Genomic DNA, 13,706 nt, shown 5'->3' with positions numbered 1-13,706 from the left:
GGAGGTCACCTGATCCCTTTGTCTCCAACACTTTCAGCTGGCACCTTTGCAGAGGAGGGGCCCAGGCCATCAGTTGCTAGGAGGCAGAGTGCCCGGCAGTTAGGGGCACTGGCCCCTTCCTCTGTAGCAATCACACACCCTTATCCCACCACCAAGATACTTAAGAACTGCCTAGGGGACACTGAGGCACCAACACAGTATTCAGAGCAAACATTAGGAACAGTCCCAGTTCGTCACAGTATGTAACTACTAGCACTGCAGAAGCTCATAAGAACCTGTATTGTTCTCCCTTCCTTTTGTTGTGTTATTTTCTGCCCCCTGCCCCCTTCTTTCCTTCTGTTTTCCCTGTTGCTCTTTCGGCTTTTCATCAAATCCGGAAGTCAGCTATACTATCATCCTTGTCTAAGAAGAAAAGATCCGCTCAGATAACATCCCTAACCAGATTGTAAACTAGGATCCAAACAGCAGGTGTCGTGATCCACTTGCCAGCCAAAAAGCATCCACACGTAAATAACTGGCAATACGGTGCTCCAACAACATCCACAAAACCCTTATTGCACTCGTCTTTTCTATCCTGTCTCTCTTCTGCCTTGTGACTGTCTGTTTAAAAAAAGGTAAGTAAATGCCTTCTATACATCAGGACTGATAGTAAAATTAGTCATTTTGTTTTCATCAAGGAAAAGTTGTTCTGAAAATAAGTGACTCTGATATTTTGCCTCCAAAGAAGAAAGATTTTGAAGGTTTTGACTTTGTTTTGCATAATCACTCAGCCAGATTTTCAATATACATTACTGTTTTGTCTTGTTCGTTCTTGTGTTTAATCAATAAACTTTTAATTGGAATGAATTGGTGCTGTAAATGAGATCCAGGGACAGGCCAGTGTCAAAACTGAGATCAGAGACAGTAGACTGGGTTGGGCAAACTATGGCAGAACTTTTTATCCACCTCTGGACTCACAATTCTTTCATGAGCATCATCTTCCAGCACGCAAAGCCAAGCTGTGCAGGTGCGACTTCACCACTCTTTTACCAGGATTGGAACCCTGACTCTATGCAGCAAACTCCAGCCCCACCCCCCATGCAGCAGTGTGCCCAATAGGGTGACCAGTTGTCCATATTTTGACCAGAAAATGCTATTGAAAGGGACCCTGTCAACTCTGGTCAACACTGCTGAACATGCCATTAAAAGTCTGGTCACCAGTGCTACGGCAGGCTAGTCCCCACTTGCCCTGCACACTGGAAGCAGCCAGCAGGTCTGATTCCTAAGCAAGGGGGCCAAGAGGCTCTGCACACTGCCCCAACTCCACACTCTCATGGGCCAGTTGCCAGCCAATGGGAGCAGGGGTAGTGTTTGTGGGCAAGAGCAGCACATGGAGCATCCTGCCTGCCCCCCCTACTGGCTGCTTCTGAGGCACAGCATGGTGTCAGGACAGGCAGGGAACCTTCCTTAGCTTTGTTGTGCTGATGATCAGGAGCTACCTGAGGTAAGTCCACACCCAGAGCTCCCTCCTGCACTTCAAACACCCAGCTCCCACCCTCTCCCAAATTCTGAATCCCTCAGCCCCCACCAGCCCCTTCCTTCACCCCAAACAGATTTTTGCCCTTGACCCCTAAATGGCCCCCTTAAGGATTGAACTCACAACCCTAGCTTTAGCAAGCCAGTGCTCAAACTACTGAACTATCCCTCCCCCTCATCCTGGGGTTGATATGTGCAAAGTCCAGACTGACTGGTTGAGAGCTGAGTGGGCAAGACGTAAGGGACCTTGTACCCATCCTGAAATCTGGTTGGTCAGTAGAAGGGGTTCGGGGAGCTGCATAGGGAGGAAACCTTACTGCAAATCTTATTCTTCATTGATCAATGGCGGAGTTTTGGGGATTGACATGTCTGGGCCATTCTCAATGCTGATTGGTTATCTCTGAAGGGGAAGCAGTGGGGGGTTAAGCAGGAAGACCCACCCAACACTGATTACTCATGGGTAAGGGGTGGGGCCTGAAACAGGACCTCGGGTAGAATTTCTGGCTCATTCTCAATGCTAATTGGTCAGGGAGGGGCTGGTGCATAGGGCCACCTGTCAGATCAGATGTGACGAGTCCTGTTTACTCCATGATCCCACTTCTCTGCATTTCTCTCTCCTGCAGCTTGCAGGGTTGTCATCTCACAGACGCTGGCTGTGTGGATCTCGCCGCTTTTCTCAGAACCAACCAGAGTCTGACAAAGCTGGAGCTGAGCGATAATGAACTGGGAGATGTTGGCGTGCAGCTGCTCTGTGAGGGACTGAAACAAAACTGTAAATTGCAGAGTCTGTCGTAAGTAAGATTTGGGTTCCTCTGTGCATTTACAGATGTCCTTTATGTAAACAGCTTGACAGGATGCGTGGCTAGTGACTGCTCCTGGCCGCTACAGGGAGAAGCTGAGAGTTCAGTGTCTCCAGCATGGGTCAGTGGCTCACAACATGCACTGGCATGTTTGGAAGATGGAAACTAAGTAAAGCTGAGCCCACACCCGACAATTACCTCCGAGTTGAGGGCCCAGGGGGACAAAAACTGCAGTTCATTGCAGATTCTGAGGGTTTAACGTGTGGCTATGGGTTTTGTATTTTGCCTCCAGATTCTGCATCAGTGGAGGAGCATGTTTTAGCTGTGGGAAAGTCACTAGGTTTAAGAACATGAAGTGTTGCCTCCCGCATGAGCAAGGCTGTTGTGATTATTGCCACACGTAGCCTCCTTGAGCAGGTGGTTGTGGAGGGGATTAGGATGTGTTTGTCCCTGTTGTGCCCCTCTCAACACCTGCTGTTACAGTCGCTGTTTCTAATGTCCCTCCATTTTTAGGAATGAGCAGCTGAGCAAAGGCCTGGTAAGATCACTAGCCCTATTAGGAGGATTCCTTTGGTCTGTAAAGCCCAGAGGTTCAGCCAGTTTTGTCCTTTCGTAGGCAGGTCTATATGATATTAAACAGAACTTCCAAAGTATTTAAAGTGTCCCTGAAGTATAGGATTGGGGAGCGTGACAACATCATGTTTGTTGCCACCGAGGACGTGGCCTGTTTTCGTTGTGGGAGTCTGATATATTGAGTCAATCAATGCCCTAAGAAGAGGCAGGCTGCCCCTGGTACCCTGTGCCTGGGAATGTCGGGGGTTCTGAGAGTAAAGCATAGGGTAGGGTGGCTGAGGCGGGGACTGAGTGCCAGCAGGCTCCAGATATCTCCGGGGATGTTGGTTCTGGGGGGTAGTATCCCCTTTACACCTAGAGGGAGATGGTATTACTGGTTTTGTGGTTCCTGATTCAATGGACTCTCAGCCTGAGCCTGTCTGAGAAATGGAGGCTGAGCCTGTCGCTGTGGTTTCCATGGCTTTGGCTGTGGATTCGGGCTTGCTGGCAAAACTCCAGAATAAAAAACAGCCAGTGATGGCCCCAATGGATTAACTGAGTCAGTGCAATCGGGGAGCACATGGTGACTGTGGGTGCTTCTGAGGGTGGGTCTTTGGTTGGAGGCATAGAGAATTCTCAGGTATTTTTGCCACTCAGTCCTAGCAGCCCCCTCTTTCTGGTCTCTCTAAGCCTCCCCTCACATCCCAAGATCAGTAATGACTCTGAGTCTGAGTGTGTGGGACGACAAACTCATGGATTCTTTGGGTCCTGAACTCCATGACAGGGAGGGGAGGGGAATACAGGCCGGACACTACTGGTAGGCTTCTGGATGAGACTAAGGGGAAACGTGGTGTAAAAGTGGCAGATTGGTTTCCTGATCTTAATCTGTTTTTATTTTCTGTTCAATATACTATGAGATGTGTCTTTGTGTCTGAGTTTTTCATACAAAAGTGGTATAGAATGAATAAAGTGGTTACCAAATCACGTGTCTCTTTCACCAATGGAAACATGGGGAATTAATGAATATGGGAACACATGGTGATTTTTTTCTTATTTTTTCTGATGAGTACTGGTCTGAGGATTACTTTTGTGTGTGTCTCTCTGAATGTGAGTGGGAACAGGGATGTTAAAAAATATAGGGCTCTTTTCGAGCTCCTGTCCCAGAAAAAAGTAGACATTTCATTTTTGCAAGAGACGCACACAGATGCAGGCAACCAGATTGATCGGATTGCAGAGGGAAGGTTTTCTGAGTTGTGATTCCACTTCAAGCCCAGGGGTTGCCATTCTCTTTGCAGGGAGGGCGAAGCCTGATTCAGTGATTTTTCTCTGACCACATGGGAGGGGGAAGTGCAGAGGGACCTATCTCTCATTCACCACCTCCTGTAGTACTGAGTATCAGTTACTCTGTAAACAGTTGTCCCTGAAGACTTGATTTTGCTCCATCTTGAAAACAGTAAAAGTTTTGCCACTGAATTGGCCCAACTAGAGGGAGCTCACTCAAATTTCAGTGAGTGACAGTGTGACCCCATGCACCAGGTTACAACAGCTAGATCAGAGAGCTACCCAGCCCTGAAGGAGCAGGAGCTGCTGCTGCAGGGTGAGTGCATGGTGGGCTGTACAACCCCGAGTGCCTCTCATTCCCCCACCCCCACCCCCAGGGCCAGGACATGATTCACTCCCCACCCCACCCCCGATCAGGGCCTCCCATGCAACCGTTTGTCACATTCTGGCAGGTTGCAGCACTCAGAACGTAGGATTTATACAACATATACTGAAGTGCTGCACAGTAACTCCTCACTTTAAGTCGTCCTGGTTAACATTGTTTCATTGTTACATTGCTGATCAATTAGAGAACACGCTCATTTAAAGTTGTGCAATGGTCCATTCTGACTTCGTCTGGCAGCCACCTGCTTTGTCTACTGCTTGCAGGAAGAGAAGCCAGTTGCAGCTAGCTGGTGGGGTCTTGGAACCAGGGTAGACTGGCAGCCCCTCTATCCAGGGCTGATGCATGGAAGTTTCACCTTGAGCCGCCCCCCTCCCCGCTAACCTGTTCCCCGTGGCAGCTAATTGAGCCCCCCACCTGGGGATCCTGCCACCCTCCCTGCCCGGGGAGCCCGCCCCCCAGCAGCTATCTCCCCCTGCAGCTAACCCTGCCCAGGGAGCCCCTCTCCCCTCCCCTGCAGCAGCTAACCCCTCCTGGAAAGAAACACATACCCGCTCCCCATGGCAGCTAACCCCGTATGGGGAGACTTCCCCTCTGCGTCAGCTAACCACGCCCGGGGAGACCCCACTCCCATGGCAGCTAACCCCGCCCGGGGAGTCCCCCCCGCAGCAGCTAACCCCATCTGGGGAGAACCCCCCCTCTGCGGCAGCTAACGCCGCCCAGAGACCCTGCCCCAGCTCACCTTGGCTCCACCTCCTCTGCTGAGCATGCCAGTGCCACTCTAACTATCCTCCCCTCCCAGGCCTGCGGCACAGATTGGAGGAGGTGGTTTATAGCGGGGGCTGTGTGCTCAGCGGAGGAGGCAGCATGGATATGAACTGAGGCAGGGAGTGGTTCCCCTGTGCAGCCCCACCCAGGGCTGGCTTCAGGCACCAGCTGAGCAAGCTGGTGGTTGGGGCGGCAGATTCTAGGGGGCGGCATTGTGTCCAAACCTAGGGTGGGCAGAGGAGGGAGCGCCCTGCAGCAAACTCAGCAGGGCAGCCCATGTCCTTCCCTCTCTGCTGACTGGAGCAGCGCGGAGCCGTCTTGGCAGGCGGCGCAGCAATCGGGGCCACAGGGTGAGCTCCCCACTGAAGCACTGCCCCCCCCCCCCCCCCACTAAACCAGACATGCACTCTGCAGCACAGAGAGTCCCCCTGATCCCTGGATCTGGCTGCCTGTAGGGTTTTTTTGTTTTTTTTTTATCCTGCTTTGCCAGCCACGCCGTTGTCCCCCCCTCAGCTTTGCTGCTCCGGCGATGCCGTGTTTTTGTTTTGTTCCCCCCTGGCTTTGCCGCGCCTCAGGTTTTTTTTTTTTACCTGCTTTGCTGCTCCAGCTGTGCCTTTTTTTTCTTTTTTGTTTGTTTCCCCCCCACCATCCCGGTGCTGATCAGTGCGGAGTGGGCAGGATTTAAAGGGCAACATTTTACCCTTTCTGAATTCTGGTTGGTCAATGTAAAGGGTGAGGGGGCAGTGTTTAGGGAGTCTTACTCCAAACTTCATTGGTCAGTGGCAGATGTTTGAAGTGTCTAGGCCATTCTCACGTTTGATTGGTGAAGGGAACAGGGCAAGTGGTGGAGTTTAGACAGGAATCCCACTAACTGCTGGTTTCTCATGGACAAGAAGTGGTACTTGGGACTAAGGCCTGGTCTACACTACGCGTTTATACTGAATTTAGCAGCGTTAAACTGAATTAACCCTGCACCCATCCACACAACAAAGCCCTTTATATTGATATAAAGGGCTTTTAATACCAATATCTGTAATCCTCCCCGGCGAGGGAAGTAGCACTGAAATTGGTATTGCCATGTCGGACTAGGGTTAGCATGACCTCAATTCGATAGCATTGGCCTCCGGGCACTATCCCACAGTGCACCATTGTGACTGCTCTGGACAGCAATCTGAACTCGGATGCACTGGCCAGGTAGACAGGAAAAGCCCCGAGAAATTTTGAATTTCATTTCCTGTTTGCCCAGCGTGGCGCGCCGATCAGCACGAGTGACCATGCAGTCCCAAATCCAAAAACAGCTCCAGCATGGACTGTACGGGAGATACTGGATCCGATCGCTGTATGGGGAGACAAATCTGTTCTATCAGAGCTCTGTTCCAAAAGACGAAATGCCAAAGCATTTGAAAAAATCTCCAAGGCCATGACAGACAGAGGCCACAGCAGGGACTCAACACAGTGCTGCGTGACAAGCGTAATGGAAAGCTAAAGAATCAAATGGATGCTCATGGAGGGAGGGATGGGGGGCTGAGGACTCAAGCTATCTCACAGTTCCCACAGTTTCCGAAAAGTATTTGCATTCTTGGCTGAGCTCCCAATGCCTGAAGGGTTAAAAACATTGTTCCATTTGGTTCAGGGTATATGTTGTCAATTCCCCCCTCCTCCCCCCAGTGAAAGAAAAGGGGAAAAAATCGTTTCTCGCCTTTTTTCAATGTCACCGTATGTCTACTGGATGCTGCTGGTAGACGGGCTGGTGCAGCACTAAACAGCAGTATCCCCTTCTCTCCTCTCCCTGATGACAGACAGTGCAATAGGACTGATAACTGTTGTCACTATCCTGTGAGTGCTCCTGGCTGGCCTCCGTGAGGTCAACTGGGGGTGCCTGGGCAAAACCTTCTTTAAGCTTTGTCTCCTGGAGATTCACTCTTACCTGGACTATCTTAGCAGCTGGAAGCTGCCTCCCCCTCATTTTATCTCACTAAAAAGTCAGTGTTTCTTATTCCTGCATTCTTTATTACTTCATCGCACAAATGAGGGGACACTGCCACAGTAGCCCAGGAAGGGTGGGGGAGGAGGAAAGCAACAGGTGGGGTTGTTGCAGGGGCACCCCCTAGAATGGCATGCAGCTCATCATTTCTGCGGGATCTCTGGGGCTCTGACCCGGAGCAGCTGTGCTCTCTGGTTCTCCAGTATGCTTGGCCCATATTCTAGGCAGGACTGACTCTATTTTTAGACAAAACATAAAGAAGGGAATGACCCAAGGAGTCATTCCCATTTTTATCCATGCGCCCCCGGCCGACCTCATCGAGGCCAGTTAGGAACACGTATGATAGCAGCAGATGGTACAATAGGACTGGTAACTGTCATCACCAATTTCCAAAGTAGCAGACAGTGCAATAGGGCTGGTAACCATCTCTTCTACCTTGCAAAGGCAAATGAATGCTGCTGTGTAGCACTGCAGTACCGCGTCTGTCAGCAGCATCCAGTAGACATACTGTGAGAGTGAAAAAAAGCTAAAAGGGCTCCATGGTTGCCATGCTATGGCGTCTGCCAGGGCAATCCAGGAAAAAGGGTGCAAAATGATTATCTGCCATTGCTTTCACGGAGGAAGGATTGAGTGATGACATTTACCCAGAATCCCCCGCGACACTGTTTGTGCAGCATCAGGCATTGAGATCTCAACCCAGAATTCCAATGGGCGGGGGAGACTGCGGGAACTATGGGATAGCTACGGGATAGCTACTCACAGTGCAACAGCCCGGAAATTGACGCTAGCCTCAGTACATGGACACACACTGCCGAATTAGTGTGCTTAGTGTAGCCGCGTGCACTCGATTTTATATAAGCTGTTTCCAAATACCGGTTTCTGTAAAATCGGAATAATCCCGTAGTGTAGACATACCCAGAGTCTGTAACAGGACTCATTCTTGATGCTGATTGGTCAGGCAGAGGGGCTGGTGGCTTGGGCCACCTGTCAGAACAGCTGTGATGAACCCCATTCACGCAATGATCCCCCTTCTCTGCCTTTCTCTCTCCTGCAGGTTGTGGAAGTGCGGTGTCACAGCCACTGGCTGTGGGGATCTTGCTGCTGTTCTCAGAGTCAGCCAGAACTTGACAGAGCTGCAGCTGGGTGAGAATAATCTGGGAGATTCTGGAGTGTGGCTGCTGTGTGAGGGACTGAAACACCCGAATTGCAAACTGCAGAGACTGCGGTAAGAAACAGCCGGCTCCCTTTAGGCTGTGCCTGGTAACACTGATGTTGTGAGTTAAACTCAGGGTACCAGGAAGGATCACAGCATCCTACAGTGCACGTAGTGGGCTCAGGCTTCAGTCCCTGTGGAGCAGGGACAGCAGCTGGGCATCTGCCCTAAGAAGCAGCTAAGGATCCTCTTGACTCAAGGTAATCCTCTGGTGGTAGAAAGCAGGTATAGAGAGCTCTATACCACCCACTCCCTGCATCACTCTACCTTTATTTAAGGGGTGTGGAGGAGCATGGAGGTGTATATCCAGGGCAGAGTGCATGGTGCTCCACCTATCCTAGACCGGCACAGCATCTGGGGCAACTTACTGCAGCCCTAAGGTTCCTCTGTTTTAGACCAGAGGTTGTTTTGTCCCTCACCTGGCCCAGGATCAGGGCAGTGCAGAGGTGGCTTGCAACCAGTTACTTCAGTCTCATCAGCGCTGAGTGTGAAGTTGGTGCAGCTGAGAACAGAGTCCAGTGGTTTTTAGCAAATCCCAGATGCAGCATATATTGATGTTAGACACAATTATTTTAAGACCAAAAAACCCAACAACCCAGTACTGCCAACTTTAACACATCAAAAATCGTGAATTAGACCCTCGAAAATCAATAGACTTAAAAAAAATAACCTAACTGTGGTGGGTTTTTTAGTCTACCTTTTGACTTTTAAACTCTGCTCTACCCCTTTGCCAATGTGTGTTAGATGATATCAGGTTGAAAAATCAATCTTTAATGTACACAAAAATTCATGTCTCTCCCTGGTTGCTCAGATGGAGACTGTATTTAATTTCTCTTCATCCGTAATGTAGAGGAACTTTTTTATCCCCTTTCCAGTGACCGTCTTGACTTTCTCCCCTCCAAATTAGTTTCCTTGGATAATATAAAGGCTGGATTGTAAATAGTTCAAGGACCACTGACCTCCCACTCGCACATACAACATACACTACTTGTTAGGGTTGATGAGTTCTAGATATACGTATTAAAGAACTAGAAACGTATTCATATAAAGCTATAAGCCAGAGATGTAAAACCTATGGCTCGCGGACTGGATCCAGCCCCTTGCTCATTTTTGTTCAGCCCTTGGGCCACACATGTTCAACTCGCCTGCTGGGGGGGACACTGAGGTTCTGGGCTTCCACCTGCAGCGGGGCAAGCCAGTGTTCACAGCTCCAGCCCCATAGGGGGCGCTGAGGCTCAGGGCTTCCTGCCCGCAAGACTGGAGCTGAAAGCACTGGCTCATCCCACCAGAGGCAGGAAGCCCCAAGCCTTCGCACCCCCCAGCCCCGTGGGCCTGAAGACGCAAGCGCCACTTCAAAAATTAAGAACTGCAAAGTTTCATTTAATAGTTTAGCAGACCTGGAGACTGACATCCTAATTATTCACAGAACAGGAGCACATGGGCATTTTCCTGCCAGTGTGACTCAGCCTAGAGGTGGAGAGCCCAGTTCTCAGATTAGACAGTAGTTCAGTATCTTCACAAGCTGCAGTCGTACTACTGAGACAGCCACCAAAGGAGCTAATTATGGGGTTTCTGTACTCGTGTGTCCTTATGGGCACCTGAATTCCAACAGCACCATCACCATTAGGAAATAGGGTGGGCAGTAAGTAGAGTGCAGCACATTTGTAGGGCTGGAGTGTTGACACTGGAGGGGGGAATGGGCGCTAGACACTATGGGATGGGGTTACTTCAGGGGTAGGCACGTGAGCTGATTTTTAATGGCACATTGCTGCCTGCCAGGGTCCCGCTCAGCCTGCTGCCGAACCCCTGCAGCAGGCTGAGCTGGACTCCGGCAGGCAGCAGTGTATCATTGAAAATGCTGCCCGACCCAGCCTGCTCTTTTCCGCCTACCGCTCTCTCTGGCAGGGGGCAGAATCAAGCTTGGTCCTGCCGGCTGCTGCTGTAGGACAGACTCTGCCAGCAGCCAAGCTTCCCCCTTCCCCGCCTCTTCCCCCAGCATGCTGCGTTGAGTCCCGCCTCCTCTTCCTCCCTGTCGCCGGTGGCCCTTGCAAGGGAGGGGAGAAGAGCAGCCCCAGTGCCCTCGCTGCTTCAACCAGTAAGGAGGTGGGGAAGCCGTGAGCTGCTCAGGGCAGGGGTCTAGGAGCACCCTCCTGATCCCAGCCCACCCCCCAGCCCTCTGACCTGACCCCTGCACCCCAGCCCCCTGCATCCCCTCCATGATCCCATCCCTGATTCCTGCACCCTCTACACATACCCAGCCCCCTCACACCCCATGCCCTGTCTCCTGCACTCTCTCACACGCCCCCAGCCCTCTGCCCTGACCTCTGCACCCCCTTGCACTCCAGCTCCCTGCATCCCCGTCAAGACCCCCTGCCCTCACTCTTGCACCTCCACACATATCCAGCCCCACCACACCTCCTGCCCTGACTCCTGCACTCCCCACACATACCCAGCCCCCTGACATCCCCTGCCCTGACTCTTGCACATCCCCACCCTGAGCACCAAATGAGAGCTCCTGCACCCCCCTCCCACATTCCCACCTGCACCCCTTGCACCAAATGGGAGCTGCCCAGGTAAGCACTCCACACCCAAACCTCCTGAGCCCCCACCCTCATTCTAGCTCCTGGCCAGCCCCTGCACCCCAACCCCTAGCCCTGTGCTCAGTGCACCCCCACCCTCAGCTCAGTGCAGAGAGAGAGAGGAAGAGAAAGGGCCAGAACTAGAGAGAAGGTAGGTACCCACTCTGTGTGGGCAGGGTGGGACCCCAGGCTGACAGCGGGCTGAGTGGGGCCGGCAGCTGTGACCCCAACTGGCAAGGGGCTGGCAGCCAGAACCCCAGACTGGCAGCAGGCTGAGTGGGGCCAGCAGCCAGGACCCTGGCTGGCAGGAGCCAGCGGACAGAACCCCAGACTGGCAGCGGCCAGTCTGGGGTTCTGGCTGCCGGCCCCTTGCCAGCTGGGGTCCCAGCCGCAGGCCCTGCTCAGCCCGCTGGCGGCCTAGGTGAACGGAACCCCAGGCCAGGAGCGAGCTGAGCAGGCCGGTGGCTTAAGATCAGCATTTTAATTTCATTTTAAGTGAAGCTTCTTAAATATTTTGAAAACCTTGTTTACTTTACCTACAACAATAGTTTAGTTATATTATATATAGATTTATAGAGAGAAACCTAAAAGACCTAAAAAAAGTTAAAATGTATTACCCCAGCACGTGAAACCTTAAATTAAAGTGAGTAAATGAAGACTTGGCACACCCCTTCTGAAAGGTTGCTGACTCCTGGGTCACTTTGACTGGGGTCTGTGCATTGCAGTGTGGGTGCCAGAGTCCTAGGTTCAAGCACAGGTCAGAAAATTCTTAACCTAGGGGTAAAATGCAAAGTAGATGCTCAAGCTCAGTATTTCCAGACACAGGTCAGGCGACTCCAGTCCCACTAACCCTCGGCTTCCATTCCTGTGTAGACAAACCCCCAGAAAAAGAAATGAGTTATTAAGAGGTTAAAGCAGGTAAAGATACATGTACAGGTGAGTTACAGTCTATAATTTCACAAGGTAGCAGAGACAGAGGTGATCAAATCACAGACCAGGAACCAGTTGGATCACGTTACAATTCAGCACAAATGGAGCAGAACTTTGGAAGATGTACACAGCAGGAAGGAGGTTTGTGGGAGTGGACACTTACTAGTGGTAACTAAAATGAGAATAAAAACAAGAATTCAAACAGTTAAATGATGAAATTTTTTTCCTGTGTCCACATTTATAGCTTCTGCTCACAGAAATCAAGTGCTCATATTGGCCATACATGGTTTCATTCTTCATAGCGGGAAAGAGGAATGAACGGAGAGACTGATCTTTGATCGGGGGAGGGATAGCTCAGTGGTTTGAGCATTGGTTGTGAGTTCAGTCCTTGAGGGGGGCCATTTAGGGAACTGGGGTAAAAATCTGTCTGGGATTGGTTCTGCTTTGAGCAGGGGGTTAGACTAGGTGACCTTCCGAGGTCCCTTCCAACTCTGTGATTCTGTGATCTCACACACAGTGACCATTTGCTTTCAGTGCACAGGAATTAACACTTTTCTGTTAGCTGGGCCAGATTTCCAATTAGGCGCAGTAGAAACATGGCTTGTGGCACTGTCATTCTAGGCACACCTTAAAAATTCAAGGTTTGCCACTCCCGGCAAGGGCAGGGGCAGCTGATAGGGGAGATGGCCCCGCTGGAGCATTCCTGCCAGCAGGAAAGGCAAAGCAGCCCCTTATGGCAGGGGAAGAGCTCAGCAGACCAACACAGGGGGCTGTGCTAGGCAAGTGGATCCTGAGGGAACCTGACCTAGGTAGGCCCTGCTCCAGCCTGGCTGATCACTGCTCCTGAGGGGTCAGAGTGATCCCTGTTTCGCCCTGGCCATGCTGCCAGCTCAGCCCAGCAGATACAGTCACCTCCCAGTGTGGCTGGGGGGAAGGCAGGGCTGCCCAGAGGATTCAGGGGGTCTGGGGCAAAGCAATTTCGGGGGCTCCTTCCATAAAAAAAAAATTGCAGTACTATATTCTCATAGCCTGGGCCCGGGCAAATTGCCCCACTTGCTCCCTTCCATGGGCAGCCCTGGGAAAAATAAACCTTCCGCATCTCGGCACAAGCCCAGTTTTGAGAACACTTCTTTACAAGGTATCACTAGTTCTCAGAATCAGCTAGTGCTAAAAGGCGCTAAAGCTCATTAAAAGGGTTGGACAAATATTTTCTGTCAAAACTTTTTTTGGATCGAAAACTAGAGGTTTTTAAAAAGCAGAAAAAAATCACGGACAATTTTCTTCTTTCCTTCAAAATTAGTTGTTTTTTTTTTAATTGAAAAGCTGAAATTATTCTGCCAAAACCTGAACATGGTTTGGGGTTTCAGAGTGTGTGGCCAAATATTTGCTACTTGCTGTGTTTGATTGTTTAAAGAAACAATAAAAAATTCTGCTAAAAAAAATCCAAAACTTTTGAATCACCTCAGCTTGTGACCAAACGTCTGAGCCCATCCCGGGAGAGATTTTTCCAGGTTTCTGATACTCTGCTGGCTTCCTTGACTCTTATCTGTCTCGATAATTTTGGGTTCATTTCGAACATAAGAACAGCCATACTGGGTCAAACGAAAAATCCATACAGCCCAGTATCCTGTCTACCGACAATGCCCAATGCCAAGTGCCCCAGAGGGAGTGAACCTAACAGGTAATGATCAAGTGATCTCTC

General features: G+C 50.7%; 1 protein-coding gene across 1 annotated transcript in view; it reads left to right on the top strand.

Moving 5' to 3' along the window:
• Positions 1 to 13,706, top strand: part of LOC116836374 (NACHT, LRR and PYD domains-containing protein 3-like) — a 95,722-nt gene that overhangs the window by 64,451 nt on the left and 17,565 nt on the right. The window contains exons 8-9 of the mRNA XM_032799938.2: positions 2,139 to 2,306; positions 8,337 to 8,507. Coding sequence (XP_032655829.1) covers positions 2,139 to 2,306; positions 8,337 to 8,507 — 339 coding nt within the window. The remainder of the gene's footprint in view (positions 1 to 2,138; positions 2,307 to 8,336; positions 8,508 to 13,706) is intronic.

Source organism: Chelonoidis abingdonii, chromosome 4 (genome assembly GCF_003597395.2).
Source record: "Chelonoidis abingdonii isolate Lonesome George chromosome 4, CheloAbing_2.0, whole genome shotgun sequence".
Classification (NCBI taxonomy): Eukaryota; Metazoa; Chordata; order Testudines; family Testudinidae; genus Chelonoidis; species Chelonoidis abingdonii.
Note: the sequence above shows the minus strand (reverse complement) of the source record. Positions and strands in the feature narration are given on the sequence as shown.